Source organism: Salvia miltiorrhiza, chromosome 3 (genome assembly GCF_028751815.1).
Source record: "Salvia miltiorrhiza cultivar Shanhuang (shh) chromosome 3, IMPLAD_Smil_shh, whole genome shotgun sequence".
Lineage (NCBI taxonomy): Eukaryota > Viridiplantae > Streptophyta > Magnoliopsida > Lamiales > Lamiaceae > Salvia > Salvia miltiorrhiza.
In genome coordinates this window covers 61,155,461-61,177,526 of record NC_080389.1, presented here as the reverse complement: position 1 = coordinate 61,177,526, position 22,066 = coordinate 61,155,461, and the positions used below count along the sequence as shown (strand labels likewise).

The window sequence follows — 22,066 nt, the reverse complement described above, 5'->3', positions numbered from 1 at the left end:
TTAATAAATAAAGATTACGAAAAAATCTAATTTTCCTAGGGCATTATTTAAAATTAATAAATTAATAAATACTCTATCAAATTTTATTTCCCTCCATCTATCTCGTGCTTAAATTTGAAAAGAGTTACTAACAATCAGCAGTCACCTCGAGCTCGAGCACCAAATCAATGGCGCCCACTTCCAAATCAAAATTCAACACCAACTCATCATCTTCTTCACAATTCCTCAACATCGCATTCGACGACGACGATTTCCAAGAATACCCTTCCCCCTCTCTCTCCGCCGCTCCCAGAACCAGCTCACTCCCGCCGCCGCTCAAACCAAGCAATTTGACCCCGCACCGCCCATCGAAAACTCCGAAAAGACGGAAACGGGCGAATCCGGGAAAGGAAAATTGCATCTTTGATGAAGCAGAGCTGGATTTGGGTTGTGGGCTGGACTCAATCGAACCGACCCTTGATTTGTTGAATAATAGTAAAAGGGTAAGTGATTGCACACACGCTGATAATCTGGCGGAGTCGCGAAATTTAGAGTCAGTCGGAGAAGAGGAGGAAGGAAATTACCACGAAGTGGCTTCGGAAGGAAGCTCCCGGCTCGATGTGCTTCTCAAGCTGTGTGCTGAGGTTGATGAGCAGGGTAGTGATGATGCTGGGGATGATTCCAGATGCGATGCTGTGATTTCTTGCCCTATTTGTGGGGCTGATTTATCGGAGTTGAGCGATGATCGGAGGCAGATTCACACTAATGAGTGCCTGGATAATGTGGAGGCCCCTGTTGCTGTGAGAACTCTTTCCTTGTTTTTCTTTAACTTTGTGTAGCTTTTGTTATTTATGTTTTGATGTATAATTTGTTATATTTAGGTTTATTTGATCCTAATTTGTGGCTGTGCGAATCTAAAAGTATATTTATTGTGATTCTGAAGTCTGAGGTGGGAAAAATTCTCAGTTTATGTGATGTTATGGATGTGATGTGTTACAAGAGAGGTGTATCAACTTGCATTTGCATTTTCTGATATATAAAGTGGAGGCTGAAGCAGCCACTATAATTGGACGGTTTAAGCTAATAGAAAACGTGGTGCCTTGTTATTGTAAGATTGAAGGGATCTTTTGACACAAGATTGAGTTCACTGTGTCATTAGGTGCCTTGTAATTGGAAGATTTTGAAGGAAAAGTAGATGTTTCCCATTAAGTGGGTTGTAACGTTGGAGATATGGATTCATATTTGGACCTGTTACTCAATCTAGTAACTGCCAGGAATATATTTTTAGTCTGAGATTAAAATAATGTGTTTCAGGTGGCTGCCGGTAATGATGACACAGGAGCTTATCAGTGTCCCGGCCAAGTATTTGATGGCACGCCTCTAAAACCTGTGACAACTGATGTGGATGTTTCTCCAGTTGTAGAGTGGCTACGCAACTTGGGCCTCGGAAAATATGAAGAAATTTTTGTAAGACAAGAGATTGACTGGGATGCACTGCAAAGGCTGGAAGAAGAGGTTTGTACTGTTTCTTGATTGTAGCTATTGGCATTTTTTTAATGCTTTATGGTAGGGCCTTTATATGGTTCGTGCACTTGGAATCACCGATAAGTACCTGCATTCTCTAGAATTTTACTTTAGCACAATTGTTTCTTTGGCATTATATAGATCACATTATATAATGCAAAGAGACATGCTAAAATGTCAAACTGGATTATGACTACTGCACAAGAAATGAAAGATTTACGGAACGGATGAGATGGTAGTTTGGAAACAGTGTTAGTTTAAACATAGATGTTCCTGCTAAAAAATGAAACAAACTGCCAAATGAAACCATCAAAGGGATTTCACAAAATTTAAGTCCTCATGTGATGGAGTGTTGGATTACTATTTAGGAGACTATTTCATTTTATTAGTGAAATTGGTTCACAATCTGATGACTTGTGATTTTACAACCTTGTTTCTTATATTTATTTATTTAAAATCTGTATTTGAACCTGCGAAAGTTCCTTCCAGTATGCAAGTATATAAATTACAAATGTACCTATAATTTTTGTGTAGTAATCATATAATGTAAGCATGCATGTGAAGTTTAATTCTTGATAGGCAAGAACCTCTTTGCAGCATGGTCTGATGCCATACCGGGTGCATTAGGTGCTTAGGCTTGCCAAGTTGGTATCTATATGGACCCTTTCTTCATCATTTGTCAACATTGTGAGAATCGATTGTTTCTTTGCAGGATCTATGCAAAATCGGCATTACAACACTGGGTCCAAGAAAAAAAATTCTTTATGCTCTCAGCGAGCTAAGGAGCGATTTGAATAGGACGGTGGAACCAAAGGCAAATCCCTCAAGAAGTGTACCAGATGAAACTAAACTAGGGACAAACAAGTTAATAACAGATTTTTTTTCAGGTCCTCTCCCTGTAAGAAAAAGAGGTGAAAGTGGTACTAATGGACAAAGTAGTGTTCCGAGAAGTAAGGCAAATACTAGCCATAGAAGAACTGAAAAGAAAGATCATATGAGAAACAGGAAGCAGAAAGATGTTCCTCCGTGGTGTAGCATACCTGGAACACAATTTCGTGTGGTAAGTTTTACTTTCGGCATAATTTTTCTACAACTCTTTATTATCAGTTAGTGTAAGTTGATAGCATAGATAAGCCTGTAAAGTGTTACTTTTGTGTTCATATTACAAACTAATCCTAATGGTAACTTTCATATATTCTGCAGGATGGCTTTAAGTATCTAAGAAGAGATTGTTCTCACTGGTTTCTCACTCACTTCCATTTAGATCGTAAGTTAAAGAAAATATTATTAGAATATGGCATTGATCGACTTGACTTAGCCTGTCAATTTCTGCACTACTTCATTAGAATTGCATCTCATACAAGAAGTCCTACATTATACTCATGATGAAAACAACGCAAATTTCCCAATTGTAAGACATATGCACCTCCAAAAATCCGTCATGCAAGTTCTGCATTCTGTCAAGACTCGGTGTTGCATTCTTGCATGTTTCATTGTGGTGAGATGTGAAAATACATAGAAGTGAAGAGCATAGTACTCATGCATTTAGTTTAGTATAAACTGCAAAAATCACCTTTTGTTTTGAAGCAAGCAAGGGTGATAAAATATACAAGATTGAATGCTTGTCTATAGAAAAAGTTCAACTACTCCAACAACCTTAGGTCACCCACTTTATTGCAACTGGTAATCATTTGGAAGAAGAGGAGTTACTTAAGACATTATGTTGCCCTTCTTTCTGCAGATTATCAAGGACTTACCAAGTCCTTCAGTCATGGGATGATATATTGCTCCTTAATTACAGCAAAGCTAGTCAATCTGAAAATTGGAATTCCATGGGACAATATTCAAGTTTTGCCTCTCCACGAAAAGATCAATATTGCAGGCACAAATATAACTTGCTTTGATGCTAATCACTGTCCCGGTGCGATCATAATATTATTTGAACCGCCCAACGGTAAGGTGTGTATAAGAATTGTTGAAAAACATCCATTTTTAAAGTTTTGGTGTTTTTCTAAGTTCGGCTCTATTCATATATACAGCCGGTATTACACACTGGAGATTTTCGATTCTGTGAGGAAATGAAAGAGCTGTCCATTCTGCAAGCTTGTCCCGTCCACACTCTCATCCTCGACACAACCTACTGCAATCCCCAGGTAGATACTGAAACCTACTATTCTCTGTGGCACATAGATCCTATTCATATGCTACTTCTTTATCCTGGTAAATTGGTATTTGCTTCTTTTCCACTCTTGCAGTATGACTTTCCGAAACAGGAGGCGATAATCCAGTTTGTCATTGATGCCATCCGAGCTGAAGCTTTCAACCCAAAGACCTTGTTTCTGATTGGCAGCTATACCATTGGTAGGTATCTGTCTACAACATGAATTCAGTGAATAGTTATTTCAAGACGATACATTCCTGTGGCCTCAACACATCCAAATTCTCTAAATGTGTGTTGTGCTTTGGTTTGAGACAGGAAAAGAAAGGGTGTTTGTAGAGGTTGCTAGAGCACTCAGCAAGAAAATCTATGTCGCTGCTGCAAAACTACGCATCTTGGAATGTCTTGGTTTTGCACAGGAAGATATGCAATGGTTTACCACAAATGAACAAGAGAGCCACATTCACGTCGTTCCCATGTGGAGTATCGCTAATTTCAAGAGACTAGACCATATGTCTAAACATTACATGGTAACTAGATGTGCAAAAATGTGTCTGATAAATATTCAGCCTGTTTTAACATGTCTATTTTGCATTTACCTAAAACCTTGTCTTGAATCTTGTAGGGTCGATTCAGTCTGATAGTTGCATTTTCGCCTACTGGTTGGTCGTTTGGAAAAGGAAAGAAATCAACTGGAAGAAGGTGGCAGAAGGGCACCATAATAAGGTGAGAATTTCCAACAAATCATCAAACAGGCTCAAGGAAAAGCGCGTTCTAACTTCTGTCGTTGATCTTTATGATGATGATTTGTTCAGGTACGAGGTACCATACAGCGAGCACAGCAGCTTCACGGAGCTGAAGGAGTTCGTTAAATTCGTATCTCCTGCAAACATCATCCCGAGTGTGAATAATCACGGCCCGGATTCGCAGAGTTCAATGGTCTCCCAGCTCTTGTCTTAAAACACACTCCAAATTCAAATGTAAGCAAACACATGTAAACATTAGTAGCTGCATAATGATCCTAGCTACTTCATTGATCAACAATGCAAAATACAGTCATATATATGTAAAGATGCAAGAGTCATCATCAGATATTGTTTATAATCAGTTAATCTACGTTGTTGTCTTTGCTATCCTTAACTTGTGTTTTTGGCTCATGCTTCTTCTTCTTCTTCTATTATTATTATTATTGAATGCTTACAAGTTCTAACTATTTCCAGAGCAAGACCTCCCAAATTGATAATAGTAAAAAAAATTGGGGATCAGGGTGCACATTAACAACATTTCAACAATTTATAAAGATATATCTGACCAAATTCAAAAACTAAAAGTCTAAACCAACTAAACTAATCTCAAATATTAATTTAAATTTAAATTACACAAAATGGAACTTAGCTATTTATCTTCTGATAAAATTTACATAAACATAAATAATTAATACAGTATTTGAGTACGAACAAAAGTTAAAAGAAAAGAAAAAAAAGTATATAAAAAAAATTAGGGTTAATTACGTGAAAATCATGAACTTTGGTGCGATTTCCAAACTTTCCATGAACTATTTTTTTTATCAAATATTCCCTGAATTTAAACACCTGAACAATTTTTCCACGGTTTTTACCTCCGGTGAAGGTCTGATCTTAGCTGGCGCCTATGTGACAATACCGAGCTGACATGACGCCTACGTGGTAATATCGGGCTGATGTGGCGCCTACTTGGAAAAAAAATAAACAAAAAAATACAAGATCGATTATTTTCCTCCCCTTCCTCCAGGTCGGCCGGTGGATCGCTGCCAAAGGACCACCGCTGCCTTCCTCCGGCGAAGCAGCACCAAGGGCCACCACCTCCGCCTTCCTCCTTCGCGACGATCACCTCCCTCGATCTCAGACATGAAGGCTTGCCTCCGCCAAAAACCTGACCCCCAAACTGCCGCTGTTGTGCTCGCGTCGTTCCAGACCTCGTCCACTTTCGCGAACCGTCCACCGCAGACCTCCACCGCCGCCATCCATCGCAGACCTCGCATCATTCTAGAAATTCTGCTTCTCCTCAGACCTCCACCGCCGCCGTCCACCATAAACCTCGCGCCGTTCTTCTTCTTCCCCAAACATCCATCGCCGCCGTCCACTTCTTCTCCCTAAAAAATTCTTCTTTTTCACCATATCTCGCGCCGCCGATCTCACATCTCACTAGGGTTTGCGCCCTCTTTCGCGCGGCGCCATCACCCGACCTCGCGCTGCCTAGGGTTTGCGCTCCCTTTCGCGCTGCGCAACCACCCGACCTCGCGCCGCCTAGGGTTGCGTCCCCTTTCACGCGGCGCCACCACCCAACCCGCGCCGCCTTTCATCGCTCTGGCGAGATTAAGGAATGAGAGATTTGGGAAGCTAGGGCTCTGCAAAACTGAGGGCAGGGGCAGTCCGATGGGCGGCTCTTCGCCGGAGTTCAGAGAGGAGAAGACGGGGGCTAGAATTTGAGGTAAAACGACGTCGTTTTACGCCCAACTAAACGACGTCGTTTTACGCCCAACTAAACGACGTCGTTTTGGTTCCCGTCCGGCGGTGCCATATCATTTTTCAGGTCACTAAAAAATGCCATATCAGCACTCAATTTGGGGATTTTCGAAAATCATGGAAAAATTGGTTAGACGATTAAATTCAGGGAATTTTTGATAAAAAAAAAAGTTCATGGAAAGTTTGGAAATCCGACCAAAGTTCATGATTTTTGGCGTAATTAACCGAAAAATTTACTTGCGAGAGAAGCCGTCAATTTTAGTTTTTAGGGTGCATTTACTTTGATGGAAAAGTTGAGAAAATATATATATTTTCACCATTTTTTCACTATTTTTACATGTTTACTATGTAAAAAATTTCTCCGAGCATGGTGAAATATTTTCTCGAGGAGCTCTTTTTCACTCATTTCTATTCAATGTTGGATAATATTATCTTTGGATAGTGATGTGAAAATATTTTCCAATATTTTTTCATCTTTTCATTTCAAAAAACATATGATAAAAAATGAAAAAAAAAATATTTTCTCATATTTTCTTATTCATCATTTTTCAATAAAAATTTTATTACCCTTAAATTAATTTTGAGATTTGTAGGTGTTAAAACTTAAAAGTTACACCATCCGTTTCATTACTTTTGGGCACAGAGATTAAGAAATATGTAGAAAGTAGATAGAGCGGATTGGTGGAAATTATTTAAATATTAGGTATAGAGAGAGAATATAATATATACTGCCAAAAAAGAATGAGACATTTGTAATGGGACATCCTATTATGCAAAGTGAGACATTTGTAATGGAACGGAGAGAGTATTTATTAGAATTTTTAATTTATGTTTTTTTTTAAGAAACTTTTTAATTTATGTTAATAAGCCCATTTGTTTTATCCGAAATAGGGCCCGTTGGCCATCCAATTATCGATACATTTTGGCCCATTTTTAACCTACCTTCTTCACCAACTGAAATAACCGTCCTCGTCTCCAATTTGCAGAGTGATAGAATCACAGTTCGTTGATGGCGGCGCGGCCGGTGTTTCTCCGGCGAAATAAATTCGCCGTCAGTTTTTGCACTCACAGCCCCGCTAACTATAATTCTACATCTCTAAAACCCCTATCTTCGGATTCATTTCTGCTCGAAAAGATTCTGTGGGCTTTAAAGAAAGGTCAGTCGATCAACAACCATTTACTTTATCAGCTGAATCCATCAACGTATGCCCAAATTCTTTATGAATTACGTCATGATTTTCATATTGGCCAGAAATTTATTGATTGTGTCGCAATGAATTGCCCCAATTTTAAGCACTCATCGTTGTCGCTGAGCACGGCTATACATTTGTTGGTGAATAGTAAAAGGGTTTCTGATGCGCAGGCTTTAATATTGAGGATGATTAGGAGGAGTGGGGCTTGTAGAGCTGAGATAATCGATTCAATGTTAGCGGCTTATGAGAAATGTGGCTCAAGCTCTAATTATAATGTTTTTGATTTATTTATTAGGACTTTTGTGCAAGCTAGGAAGTTCAGGGAAGCGGTTGAGGTGTTGTATATGTTGAGATTGAAAAATGTTTTTGTGTCTATCAATGCATGTAATAGCCTTCTTGGTGGGCTTGGTAGGATTGGGTGGGTTGATTTGGCGAGGGAGGTTTATGACAAAGTGGTGAGGGATCGAGTGGATTTGAATGCGTACACGCTCAACATCATGGTGAATGTGTTCTGTAAGGATTGTAAGATCAAGAAAGCTGAGGAGTTTTTAGTGGAAATGGAGAGAAGAGGGATTTTCCCGGATATTGTGACCTATAACATTTTGATCAATGCTTATTGTGGTGAAGGGAATGTTGAGAATGGTCAGGAGTTGATGATGCAGATGCAAGCTAAGGGTTTGGAGCCGAGTCACTTGACTTATAACTCGATTATCAATGGTTTGTGTAAGCATGGGCATTACGAGAGAGCAAAGAATGTTGTGAACAAGACGATGATGGAGAATGGGCTAAGTCCTGATACTTCCACTTATAACAAATTGTTGGTGGAGTGTTGCAGGAGAAATAATTGGGTGGAAGCTGAGAGCATTTTTCGTGAGATGTTGTGTCGTGGTGTTGTCCCTGATTTGGTAAGTTACAGTTCGATGATTGGGATTTTCTCAAGAACTGGGGATCTGGATAGGATGATGTCTTATTACAAGAAGATGCAGTTCAATGGCCTGATACCTGATAAGATTGTTTATACAATCCTGATCCGTGGATTCTGTAGTCGTGGTGCAGTATCAGATGCCATGAAGGTGCGAGATGAAATGGTGAAACGGGGCTGCCAGATGGATGTAGTGACTTACAACACCATCTTGAGTGGCTTATGCAAAGGGAAGATGCTTCCTGAGGCGGATGTGCTCTTCAACGAGATGGTGGAAAGGGGCGTGTTTCCTGATTTCTGCACTTACACAACTCTGATAGATGGATATTGCAAGGTGGGGAATGTGGAGAAAGCAGTGAGCTTGTTTGGATCTATGCTTGGTAGGAATCTAAAGCCTGATGTGATTACATACAACTCTTTGATTGATGGATTCTGCAAGGCTGGTGAGATGGAAAAGGCAATGGAGTTGAGAGATGACATGGTTTTTAAAATGATACATCCCAATTATATCACATATGGTACTCTAATTAATGGATTCTGTGAACGCGGTTATGTATCTGAGGCATTTAGGTTGTGGGACGAGATGATTGATAAAGGCATCGAGCCCAACATGGTTATATGTAACTCTCTTATCAAGGGCTATTGCAGGCATGGCGATCCGGGGAAGGCTCTCGAGTTTCTGAAGACGATGAAGTTAAGAGGGCTCGTCCCTGACTCTTTCACTTACAACACTCTCATTCATGGATTTATGAAAGAGGAGAATGTCGATGTAGCTTTTGAGTTGGTGAATCGAATGGAGAAAGAAAGTAGTGTTTCACCTGATTTAGTCACCTATAATGCTATCCTGGATCAGTTCTGTAGACTTGGTAGAATGCAAGAAGCCAATTCAGTATACAAGAAGATGATTGGAAAAGGCATCAGCCCTGATCGTACTACGTATACATCATTGATAAACGGTTATGTCTCACAGGATAATTTGAAGGAAGCTTTTAACCTCCATGATGAGATGCTGAAAAGGGGTTTCAAGCCTGATGATAAGTTTTGATGTGTATGTGAGAGTGTTACATTTTGATGGCCACGACATCATTAGGCTGCATGTTGATCGACTAATGAAGGTGAGAGCCAATATATTATGTGCCACTTCTTACTCATTTATAGTTGAATAATCAAGCTTATATTTGGATAACTAATTTCTATGTTAAATCTAAAAATTGGTTCGTTCTTGTCTAGGAAGTAGGAAGCATATACTCATAGTTGGCATTGTAAACTTTGCAGTTCACTAAATAGATACTTTACATTTGAATTTCTGAGTTAGAATTAATTATTTCCATTAGACCAATTGGTTGTCAGTTCTAGAATACCTACTTTTTGGCTAATCATAAAATAGAAATGTTAATGAATAAATCATTTTCCTTGTCAAAGGCATATTTTGCAGGAAATTGTGTGGAATCAACTTGAAGATGAAGATGAAGCATGACAGATTAGGGTTTTCCTCCAAGAATGCTTGAGTCAGGATAGGCTTTAATTAAGGCAGGAAATGCTTCATCTTGTTATGGTATTCCCTAAACCTCAAGCTTAGCTAATTCTTAAATTTTTTCTTGCTAAGCCTTTCCTATGGTGCATAGCCCTTGAATAATTTGGTTGCTTTGTTTATTCCCAAATCAAGATGGGAAACATAGCTTCTGGCAAACTCTGGCAATCATGTTGCTGATCCAAGTCTTGCTGCATTTGATCATTGTACATGCTAGGTATGTTTTGTTATCTAAATTCAGATTTGTGCTTGATATTCATGATTCCACCAATGATCGAAATATGAGGCTATTAAAGATTGAATGTCATGCCAAATATTGATGGGAACAAAACTGATAAATCAAAACCATCAGTTTGATGAACTCATAGGTTTGTTATTGGCACATAGATTGTTCAGGTCTTTAGCACATTAATAAGAGACATTGTATTTTTCTTACGGGTGCGTTCTCTTTGGTTGCAAATGTATCATAAGAAAAGGAGACAAAAGAGAAGTTAGGAAAATCTTATCGCACCCACCTTTTTTATCTCATGTTCTCTAAGGTGGAAAATATGGGAAAATATTTTCACATCAATACCTAATATTATCATGAGTTGCAGTGAGAAGGAAGGAAAAACATGTGAAAAGAGTGGAAAATATTTTCCACCACTTTCTATATAAGAGAATGCACCCTAATAAGAGACATTGTAAAGAAAGTAACATTGTGACTGCATGAACTATAGGATGTGTGATGTGAGTTCCCAAATGTGTAATTTTAGTCTTAGCTAGTTATCAAAATGAATCGTTTCCGACTATGACTTTCTGAAACAGGAGGCCATAATCCAGTTTGTAATTGATGCCATCCGAGCTGAAGCTTTCAACCCAAAGACCCTGTTTCTGATTGGCGGCCATACCATTGGTAGGTGTCTGTCTACAACAAGAATTCAGTGAATAGTTGTTCAGACCTCAATCTCAACACATCCAAATTCTCTAAATGTGTGTTGTGCTTCGGGTTTGAGACAGGGAAAGAAAGGGTGTTTGTAGAGGTTGCTAGAGCACTCCACGAGAAAGCCTATGTCACTGCTGCAAAACTACGCATCTTGGAATGTCTTGGTTTTGCACAGGAAGATATGCAATGGTTTACCAAAAATGCACATGAGAGCCACATTCGCATCGTTCCCATGTGGAGCATCGCTAGTTTCAAGAGACTAGACCATATGTCTAAACATTACATGGTAACTGGATGTGCAAACATGCATCTGATAAATATTCAGCCTGTTTTAACATGTCTACTTTCTATTTACATAAAATATTGTCTTGAATCTTGTAGGGTCGATTTAGTCTGATGGTTGCATTTTTCGCCTACTTGTTGGCCGTTTGGCAAAGGAAAGAAGTCGACTGGAAGAAGGTGGCAGAAGGGCACCATAATAACGTGAGAATTTCCAACAAATCATCAAACAGAGCACGTTTCTAACTTCTGTCGTTGATCTTTATGATGATGATTTGTTCAGGTGCGAGGTACCATACAGCAAGCGCAGCAGCTTCACGGAGCTGAAGGAGTTTGTTAAATTCGCATCTCCTGCAAACATCTTCCCAAGTGTGAATAATCACAGCCCGGATTCGCAGAATTCAATGGTCTCCCAGCTCTTGTCTTAAAACACACTCCAAATTCAAATGTAAGCAAACACATCCACATCCTAGCTACTTCATGACATTGATCAACCATGCAAAATACAGTCAATATATATGTAAAGATGCAAGAGTCATCATCAGATCTTGTTCATAATTAGTTACTCTACGTTGATGTCTTTGCTTGGTTCTTTTTCAATAAGATATAGTAATATTTTTAGCTATCTGCATCAATTGCTATATTTAGTTGGTTGTTTTCTACCAAAAAATGTCAACTTTTGCTGTAGTCTGCCTAACTTGATATGAATTTTCAATGATAAGAATCCACGGTGTCCCTTTTCTGGGCTCATCGTACAAAATAGAATCTTTGTCTTTGCCAATCATGGGAGGAACGAGTCGCACCGCCGACCGTTGACCGGCGCGCCAATAAATAAATTATGCCTAATTTTTTTCTATATTTGACTGTGGTAATTTCCTTACTCTCTTTTTTATGTTTGACTTTTCCCATAACAAACTGGTTCCTGTCTCATTAATCTGAACATTAAAACGAGAAAGCCTAGTTTGATAAATTTGACTTGTGATATTAAAATAGTAATAGAATCTTATAAGCCCATTTTTATATTAAGGGTGTGTTTGCTTTTTATCCCTCTAAATGGAGGGATAATAAAAATTTATGCCTTTAAATATTTGTTTTCTTATCTCATATTTTACACAAACACCATTTTTCCTTCCTTATTTTCACTTCAAGGAGGGAAAAAATGGTGTTTGTCTAAAATATGGGATAAGAAAGCAAACATTTAAAGGAATAAATTTTTGTTATTCCTCCATTTAGAGGGATAAAAAGCAAACCCACCCTAAAAGGAAAAAGGCAATTATTATTTAAATAAAAGAAATTAAGTCAATATTGTTCTAAAAGTGATATGCTATGGCGCACGTGTCTTCGCTCTTCTTTCTCATGTAGTGTATATGAATTGACTGTTTCTCTCATTCAAATTTTGAATAGTTTATTTAGCACCCTTTTTTTATTAATCCATAGTTTATTAATTAGCTTGTTTTGTGCCGTTTAAAGAATTTGTAATTTGGTTGTGTTGGTTTTAAATTATCAAGTCTTTCAAAATTATACTCTCTCCGTCCACAATTTAATGTCCTACTTGCCTTTAAAAATATGTCCATAATTTAATGCCCTATTATGCTTTTTGTACCCTTTTACTCTTCTTCTTTTCCTATATTTACTACCATTTGCCATTAATGGACCCACCTTAAAACACTTTTACCATTTTTATATTCTATATTTACTACACTTTATCACTAGTGGACTCATTCACAACAACTTTATCACTTTAATCAATTATCTTTATCACTTTAGTCAACTACCCTTATATTTCATCCACATCACATATTTCAGCTTTCTTAGTCTTCGTGCCCACACCCAAATAGGACATTAAATCATGGACGGATGGAGTAAATAATAAAAAAAAACTCACTTAAGTTCAGTGTTGTAATCAGTTGGGGATTTTGCTTTTGAAAATGAAGTCAAATAAAGCTAGTGATGGAACACGTATCTCATGACGGATCACAGCAGTCTGCATCCCACCGTCCAATCCTTCTAATCGTATTTAGAAGTTTGTAGAATTAAAATTACATGGTATAAATTCAACTAGCAAAGTTACTATGTGGTATGAAATACTCCTCGTCACTCGAAAAAAAAAAGTGAATCATTATTAATAAAACAGAGAGAATATATTTAGTATAAAATTGTCACTTTTACTTGAGACATTGTTACTTTCATTCAAATGAATTGTCATTTTTATTTATAAGAACTATATTTGTATTCATGAGATTACTTTTACAATTACTTCCTCTGTCCATGAAAAATAGCTCATATTTGTCGTTTTGGTACGTCCACAAAAAATAGTGAATTTTTATTTAGGGCAAAGGTGCAGATTCCCCCCTGTAGTACACCCCCTAGAGCTTTTAGCCCCCTAAAGTCGGTCAAAGCGCGTTGACCTCCCCAGAGTCCACTCGTTAAACGGTCGGTAAACGTCGTTTTCTTTAAATTTTTCTTTTTTTTTATTACTAGTGGACCCCACTCCCTCTCTCTCTCCAATGGATTCGCGATGCGCTCTTCTCCACCGCCACCATCATTCTCGCCGGTGGCCTCTACTGGTTCATCTAAAGGTAGAGAAAGGCTTCGATTTGGATCAAAAGGTTTGTTCTTTGATTCTCACAACGATGGGCCGGCAGCTGAATTACGGCGGCGGCGGCGGTGGTGGTGAAAGTTTGAGGTTCTTGGATGATCTGAAAAATTTGGATTTTAAACCAAAAATTGATGATTTCTTCAATGTAATTAAGGTTTTGGTGAAAGGGGGGAAAGGCATGGATGAGTTGGGATTGCTGAAACAGATGAAGATTGATAAAATTTGGTGCTTGATTGGTTTATCTGCAACAAGGAGTTTGAGGTTGCAGATAAGGTGTTTGATTGGTTGAATCTGCTGTGCCGCATCTGCCAGTCGCCGACGTTGTGGTCCGTCGCCGGCTCCAAGTTGGAAATGCGTGAGGAGATGGCCGAGAATCACGTCATGCCGTGGTTGCCGCTGCCGTAGAGCTCGCTGAGCGGCGCAGAGGCTGTGGTTCACAGCAGAGATGCGGCGATTTTGAGAAAACGCGGCAGGGGCGATCGTCCGATTATTGTATGAAATGAAACTTTTTTTTTCTCTCTCTCTCTCTCTAAGTTTGAATTTTCGTATCTGAACTAATTTTCACTGATGCGGTGGTGAATTTCAGGACGATCTGAATATCTGCACGCCGTCGTCGGAGGTGGCGAGCGTCGCCGATTCCGTATCCAGAGGAGTATCGACGCCGCGGCGGAAGCTTCGGAGAACGGACGAAGGCCAAGTTGAAGCTAGAGAGAGAGGGGGAGTGGGTCCCACTAGAAATTAAAAAAAAAAGAAATTTTTTTTAAAAGAAAATGGCGTTTACCGGCCGTTTAACGAGTGGACTTAATTGCACCCTTCTTCCGGGACTTTGGGGAGGTCAACGCACTTCGACCGACTTTGAGGGGCTAAAAGCTCTAGGGGGTGTACTACAGGGGGGAATCTGCACCTTTGCCCATTTATTTATAGACAGTACCCCACAACATATTACTCTCAATACATACATCCAGTTATTTACTTGATATTCTACCATATGGTAATCCATCTTCACTCACAGTATAATTAATTTACTATCGTTTAGGTGAGACCTTTTCTATATTCGTAATACACTCAATCATTTTTATAAAAATTTGTGTCGTCCACTTTAAGATTACTTTTTTGGAGACGAATGAGGTATTACTTTTAAACATATTACTTTTATTTGAAATACAAAGTTATTTTTATTCTTAAAAATTGTCACATTTATATAGTGAGTCGTGGGTCAGGATTTGGGTCAGATCCTGATCAAGTCGAACCACACAGGTTATAGGTTAGGATTTAGGTCGAGCTGATTCAACCTACGTACACCATGAGATCGAGCGTACTAGAGTGTTTGCTAAAAAAACCTCAAAATTGAAAGAAAAAGTAAGGTTATTGTATTTTTTTTTTCAAAATTAAAAACAAAAACTTGTTGTTTGAATTAGGTAGGTTCAACTAGAATTTGGAGATTTCGAGTCTCAATTTATACTTTACAAATCTACTTGGCTCACTCAAGTCAAGATCCTCTCAGTGTCAGAATCGGTTGCAGTTGGTCATTTAATGTAGATAACAAAAGCCGTATATAATATGACTCTAATTGATGGTCCCAGATTCATTTATTTTTTTCGTTAATACATTCGGTCGACATGTAATAATTAATAATAAGATAAATTAATATCTAAGAGAATTACCCAACATATTAATTACATATATAATACCACCAGAAGTGTATAAAGACAAATTGTGTCACATTATTACAAAACATCTTGTATTATACTTATATTACAAGTTACAAATTATTCACGCAGATTTAAAAAAAAAATCTAAACACAATATAACAAAAATTTTAAATTTTTAAATTTTCAATGTGAGGATTAATTGGTGCCGTATTAAGTTAGTGCCGGCCAAATATACAACACACGTACGAGGAATTTTGGTAAAGCAAAGCATAGAGTGAGCTTGCGGCGCCTCAAACATACATAAGTCTTTTTTTGAAACACTCAATTGTATACATAAGTTAGGCATATGTTTATTTATTCAATTTTTTTAATGTACACATCTACGACTTTACTAATAGAAATTCAGGTGATTTTTTGGACGGAGCTCGAAAATGACTTCCATTTTATTACTCTATTAGTGAATTCAATGTTTTATATATATATATTTTTTAATTTTAGTTTTATTTTTGGCGCTCACTAAATTAAAATTACGGTATAAAAAAGTCATGCAATGCTTTTCTATCCATTTTCTTGTTGCTCCTATTTTGGGATTTGACGAATATCTATGGGGTCCATGGAAAGCTACAGCCAGTGATGGATGTGTTTGTAGATATATGGACAATAATGTTTTGGCAAATTGATCGACGACAAAGAACTGGCTAGGGTTTAATTATTAGTTGCTCTTAAGATTCATATTAATCAAGTTCAATCCCAAGTTAATTACAATGTTATGATTATGAATTGTAAATATTTAATTTTCTCTCTACAGATTTTGAGGGCACCTGTTATTATAAAAAGTGATCCATTCCTACTACAAAAAAGGAAAGATTTAACAAATGTCGAAAGAACTTCCATTCTTCAATTTCTTCTTACGAGTCTTGCAGAAAGGAAAAAGGCGGTGCGAGGAAGAGGGTCTGCAACTCGGAGAGAGAGCTGCTAAGTATGGGAGAGTACGTACGCCGGGTGGGGGGATAAAAGTTAGGGTTAAAAAGGGAAACGAGCCATGTTACATAGGACAACCCAAAAAGAAATATGAGCCAACAATATTTGAACGAAGGGAGTATGTATCAAAAGTTCTAATTAACAATATTCATAATGTATAAGTATTACTAATTAATTTGTAATTTTGCATGTGTTAGGAGTTCATCAATTAGTTAATCATATATATGTACGTAATAATTAATATCAAAAGCTAGAGATTCAGCTTTAGATTTTTATGCTAAGTCATTTCATGTTGAGACAATATCCAATTCTAACTTTTTTACATAATAAAGAGAAATTGTGTCCATGTAGACAAAATAATAGCCATTTTTTTATCACACTTACACGATTTACATAAGTTTTTATGTAACTAAAATTTGTGTAACACTGTTACACGGATTTACACGATTTTTTTTTTTTGTAACCATCAAATTTTTAGTGTAAGAATATTAAAATAAAAATGGCATTATATATTTCCATAATTTATCTACATTGCTATAATTTTTATTACTATATGCCATTAATAGTTACTATAGGCTATCGCCTCTTTCATATTTCAAATTATTAATTGTTTATTGGAGGACAATCAGATTATTGGTTGGGAAATTAATTTGACAGTCAGATACATATATGGAAATACAAATTCTCAAAAATAAAATAAAATATGGAAGTACAAAACCCTAATGTTTGATTTCCTAGTTTAGTCCTAGATATAGATTATTAATCTAGTCTAATGTTGGTGATTGGTATTTAAAAAAAAAAATTTAATTAACGGCCCTACACTAATACAACGCCCGTCCTTTTTCTCCTGTAGCTTTTAGGCTAATTAATCTCTCCACCCCTTTTTTTTTGAAGCGACGATTCCCCATTCCTTCGTCGTGTGGAGTACGAAACCATTGATCATCGTCCAAGCTTCGATTCCACTCTTTGTTGCACCCTTCTCGCGATTCAGGAACGATTCAAGGTTGTATATATTTCTCGTCGTGAAATACTCGTCGTCGGGACGCGTCCATCTACGATTTTTTTTTTCTGCCCCTAATTTAGATTCAAGGCTAATTTATGTGTCCACTTTGGTTTTCTTGTTGATGGTGCGTGTGTGTGTGGTGGGAAAGCGGGAAGAGGAGGTTTATAAATTTGTGACTAAATCGAGATAGCACCGGAGTGAAATTTACAGAGGCGAGATTAGTAGGGATGTGAGCGATTTTGGTAAACTTGAACAATTTCGCCGTTAGGTTATGGGGTCAATCGAGCCATAGCTTGAGTTGAGGAAGATGAAGAAATTGAAAAAAAGGCAAAACCCTAGTCCTCTCATCTTTCGTATTTGTAAGATTTGAAAGTGGGCGGGATGAGTTGTAATATTTTGATTTTATCAAGGTTATTTTTGGAAATTTGTATCTTAATCTTGAAGTTAAACAATGAAAGCAAACAACCACAAACTAGATTGCAAGAAACTATAGGTTTTTAATTTTAGATATCAAACACACATATAAAATACTAATCATTTAACTTAAGCTAATTCTAACTTGGAAACCAAACTAGATTGCAAGAAACTATTGGTCATGCATGTATTTAAAACAGAAATGTGGGCTACATTAATTAATCAATTAATTATAGAAATATTAATTAACTTGTTTTTGCTTGTATCAAATCATGAAATTCAAGCAAAATCAGAATTTACTGAACGTACTCATAGATATTGCTGGAATGATTAAAAGTGATCAAAAGGAACATATCAGGGTTCACGTATAGCAACATAGTATATTTTAGTCTTCAATCATCACAAAAATAACTCATGAAATAGCAGCAGTTGTGATATTTTGTTACATTATTATCTTACACATCTTTCATTAGATTATCTAAATTAGCGTCAGATGATAATCTGTGAGAGTTAATTAGATTTGTACGAATATTTTGATATATATATATATATATATATATATATATATATACAATATATAAAACACCCAAGATTACAAAAAATAAACCCTAGAATTACAAAATGATGAGAATATGGATAATCTGCAATTGCAAAAAACACAGCAGCTCTATTGTGCAGAAAACGCAATAGTCTGGCACAAAATCTTTCTTTTCATTCTTTTAAGTAAAATTTTAATTTATTCTTTTTTAGAATAGTTTTAATCCTTGAATACTAAAAAAACACTATAAATTAAATCCAATTATAAAGCAGGAACTATGTTTAATTATAAGTTAATTAAAAACTTGTATATTCTAATTTCGATACCATAATTCCTAAAATAAAATGATTAATCGGCCAAATAAACTACAAAGGAAAGATATTATACTAAGCCATATGAAAAATTAAACCTTACAAAAAAAATTAACTAAGAACATAAAATTAAAGATGACATGTAGTTAAAAACTCCAATTATGAAAATGGATTTCATAGTGCTTTTTAGTATAAGTAACAATAAATGTAAAGAAAAGAAAAAATAAACTGTAGAGAACTCAAAACTATGCGTGTCATGGAAAAATTAACTAGGCTTGCTGTGTTTTTGGCCACTACAGAAGATCCACTCGGATATCATTCCCCAAAAATAACCCCAAAACATAAAATAAACTCAAAAAATTAAATTAAAATTGAGATGAATACAAAAGGCGATAAACTTTATAATAGATTATGATATGACGTTCACTCACTTTAAGGGTGTATTCTCCCTTTAAATCTCTCTTCTTTATTTTTTTCATTTTCTACAAAAAAGAATTCACTATTTCTCATTCATTCTTTTCACTCTAAGGATGAATAATATTACCATATCCCTCTATTTTTAGTGTGATAAAAATATTAATTATCCTTCCTTAGATGAGTGAAAAGAAGGAATGAGAAATTAAAAAAAAATGTAGAAGATGGAGAAAAGAAATGAGGGTTTTAAAGAGAGAAAATTTGTTTATCCCTTCTCTTTTTATGATAAACTGACAATCAAAGACTAATGTTAATATAAAAAAAGGATGAAAAGATTATCCTTAAAATCTAAGAATTGAACTTTTTCATGGAATGAAACTATTTATAGTTGAGTGGGTTTAATTTGCACCAATAGAATGATATGACATTCACTCTAAGTAATGTTTAGATGTAGTTTCATAGTGTGATAGACAATCCCATCATCAAATAGAAACTTTTTAGTTGATTATTGTGTGGTGCATATATGTTTGCTGCAACACACTTCAACTATCAAAAAGCATATATATTGGAAGCTGAATTTGAATTCAGAAGAGGAAACAAATTAAAAAGATAATCAGCAATTTTATTGTTATATTCATTGATACAGTATGTATAGGAACAGCATCTTATTATTACAACAACACTCCACTCTATAAAAAAAATACATATATATCTATCAGGGAATAGAAATTAATTATATAGGGAAATTGCACTAGCTATCTTAAACAACACCATAAATGGGTAATCATAAACAAATCCCATCTTGACTCCCGGCAAAAAAAATATAGTATATATATATATATTATATATAACCGGAAAGCGTGACAATTAATCTTAGTTAATTAATTACCTAATCCCTGTTTTTAGATAATTAATTATTATACTAAAAGCTTACTTGATTAAATTCTATGATGGTCAGAAATTCCAGAGAAAAGATGATGCCACATTGCCACCATTTCCATCGTCGTCGTCGTCTTCGTCGTGGCCGCCTCTCTCCGGGAGATGCGGCGGCATGTACATGTCGACGGGCTCGTGAAAGAGCCCGAAGTCGGAAACACGGCCCGCATTCGCGGCGGCGTCCGAGTCCAGCACGTCCAGGAACGACCAGTCGATCGAGTCCGCGGGCTCGGCCCCCTCGGAGTTGGACGACGGCGACGCGCCGTCGTCCAACTCCGGGGCCCGCGGCGGCGGCGGCGGCGTCGGCGGGGAGTAGGTGTTGCCGTAGTGCTGCGCCACGGCCTGTATCTCGGCGGGGGTGAGGGCCTGCCAGCCGGAGATGTTGGGGGGGTCGCCGGGGAAGTTGAGCTTCGCGCTCGGGCCGCGGAGGCAGAAGAGGGCGGCGTCGAAGGCCCGCGCCGCCTTCTCCGCCGTGTCGTAGGAGCCGAGCCAGATGCGCTCCCGGCTGTTGGGGAGGCGTATCTCGGACACGTACTTCCCCCACTTCCGCTTCCGCACGCCCTTGTACTTCTGCTCCGCCGCGGCCGCATCGGCCGCGGCGGAGTTGGCGGCGGAGGAGGAGGTGGCCTTGTACATTTTGTTGTTCGATTTTTTATTCGTATTTTGTTGGTGATGTTGCATGCATGAATTAATGGATTTGGCGGCTGATAGAAATGGTGAGTATGTTTGTGTATATATATATATGGTGAGATCACAGTCCAAATTAAGAGAGAGATCCATGGATGGTCGAAGTCGGATTTCTGGTTCGAGTCACAGCGCGTTGAATCCAAAGGGGAAAGTCCAATAAGCGTAAATGTAGCGTATAAGGGTTTTGGGGGGGGGGGGGGGGGGGGGGGTGGGGGGGTGGGGGTGAAAGAGATATCATCATTAATTGATGGAACGATTACGAAACAAACGCGGTAGGGTCCGAGATAATAAGCACGTGCTTTATAGTTTTTGTTATGTAGTAATTGAATATATATGATCCTAGTTTCTCGATTATCCAATACAAGTGTTGCTGGGGAGCTGTTGTTCACACCACATATGGTGGGAATAAATTTTTTATATATATTTTTTAATTCTTTGACTTGGGAAATCATTAATTTACATTTTTTTTCAATCAAAAGTCTGGATCGAATCGAATTGATGCAGCTAGCTAGCTTAGTCAATCATTGAGTATCGTCCAAAACTGTAAAACACTGATCTAGTTAATTTTCGGTTATTTTACATTTTACTTTAATTTAATTATTTAATGATTTGACAAAAACACCAAAATATATATTTGACCGAAATTGCAAAAATAGCGCTATTTTGAAACAAAAATAGTTGGCTGAATAGTGGTGAATTAATTAGATACAAATTAGGAGTATATTATTGTGTGCTCCCTATTTATTGGTCGGCCAAGACATGATAATATAGAAAATATCAGAAAATTAACAACAAAAAAGGACGAAGAAGCAGCAGCAGCAGAAGAAATGTTCACGTCTTTATTCTCATTCGCAACCATGAATTTGTAATTCTATATATATAGGGAGAGGTTCAAATAAGAACCACGTATTAAATAAAATTAGAACAGAGAACCATTTTAAACCATTCGATCATCAAGGTCTACAGTGGATGCATCATCTTGGTGGATGAATGCAGATCCTGGGTTCGAATCCTGAAGGGAGCAAAAAATTTATTATTTTCGGATGCATTAAATTTCATAGCGAATGCATTAATTTATATAGTAGATGCATTGATTTTAATGGTTCTTATGTTCTCACGATAAGTGTGGTTCTCATTATAACCGCACCATATATATATATATATATATATATATATATATATATATATATATATACCTAAACTAGTGTATCTCCCGCGCGATGCGCGGTGGTTATGATTCTAAATTTGCGTGAGCTACACATACAATATACTTCCTCAATTCACCAAAAATATGACACTATTGGTGAATATAATTTTTCATAAAATGAGTGGTGATTTTTATATAGTGAAAAAAGGTTTCACCGTTATAAGAAATGAGCACTTGAGATTAAATTAAGGATGAGATTAAATTAATCACTTTTCATTTTTAGAAATTTTTTATCACATGATGAGCCCCTTTCTCCACTCACAATTTAATTAATAATCATTATTAACACTACTTTTAAGTGAGATCATT

At 37.1% G+C, this 22,066-nt stretch overlaps 4 protein-coding genes across 6 annotated transcripts; 3 read left to right on the top strand and 1 right to left on the bottom strand.

Annotated features, from left to right (window-relative positions):
* Window positions 1-108: 108 nt before the first annotated feature.
* Window positions 109-4,801, top strand: LOC131015148 (uncharacterized). Its single transcript, XM_057943408.1, has 10 exons — window positions 109-779; window positions 1,294-1,494; window positions 2,216-2,563; window positions 2,707-2,770; window positions 3,245-3,462; window positions 3,543-3,656; window positions 3,759-3,864; window positions 3,980-4,191; window positions 4,287-4,387; window positions 4,477-4,801. Exons 1-10 carry the CDS (start codon window positions 168-170, stop codon window positions 4,619-4,621), a joined length of 2,121 nt encoding a protein of 706 aa, XP_057799391.1. The 5' UTR covers window positions 109-167; the 3' UTR covers window positions 4,622-4,801.
* A 2,268-nt stretch (window positions 4,802-7,069) lies between these two features.
* LOC131015146 (pentatricopeptide repeat-containing protein At5g01110) lies at window positions 7,070-11,640 on the top strand. Of its 3 annotated transcripts, XM_057943406.1 has the most exons (8): window positions 7,163-7,322; window positions 7,529-9,395; window positions 9,703-9,835; window positions 9,947-10,028; window positions 10,619-10,706; window positions 10,811-11,022; window positions 11,118-11,219; window positions 11,299-11,640. In XM_057943406.1, the coding sequence occupies exon 2, from the start codon at window positions 7,544-7,546 to the stop codon at window positions 9,323-9,325; it is 1,782 nt and encodes a 593-aa protein (XP_057799389.1). In that variant the 5' UTR covers window positions 7,163-7,322; window positions 7,529-7,543; the 3' UTR covers window positions 9,326-9,395; window positions 9,703-9,835; window positions 9,947-10,028; window positions 10,619-10,706; window positions 10,811-11,022; window positions 11,118-11,219; window positions 11,299-11,640. The 3 variants fall into 3 exon arrangements, with proteins under 3 accessions (XP_057799388.1, XP_057799387.1, XP_057799389.1); XM_057943405.1 differs by having other exon boundaries at window positions 7,070-9,395; window positions 9,716-9,835; XM_057943404.1 differs by having other exon boundaries at window positions 7,070-9,395.
* Window positions 9,390-11,443, top strand: LOC131019096 (DNA cross-link repair protein SNM1-like). Its single transcript, XM_057947778.1, has 5 exons — window positions 9,390-9,395; window positions 10,619-10,706; window positions 10,811-11,022; window positions 11,118-11,206; window positions 11,299-11,443. Exons 1-5 carry the CDS (start codon window positions 9,390-9,392, stop codon window positions 11,441-11,443), a joined length of 540 nt encoding a protein of 179 aa, XP_057803761.1.
* A 7,888-nt stretch (window positions 11,641-19,528) lies between the features above and the next one.
* Window positions 19,529-20,623, bottom strand: LOC131015145 (ethylene-responsive transcription factor ERF017-like). Its single transcript, XM_057943403.1, has one exon. It carries the CDS (start codon window positions 20,542-20,544, stop codon window positions 19,882-19,884), a length of 663 nt encoding a protein of 220 aa, XP_057799386.1. The 5' UTR covers window positions 20,545-20,623; the 3' UTR covers window positions 19,529-19,881.
* Between the last annotated feature and the right edge of the window lie 1,443 nt (window positions 20,624-22,066).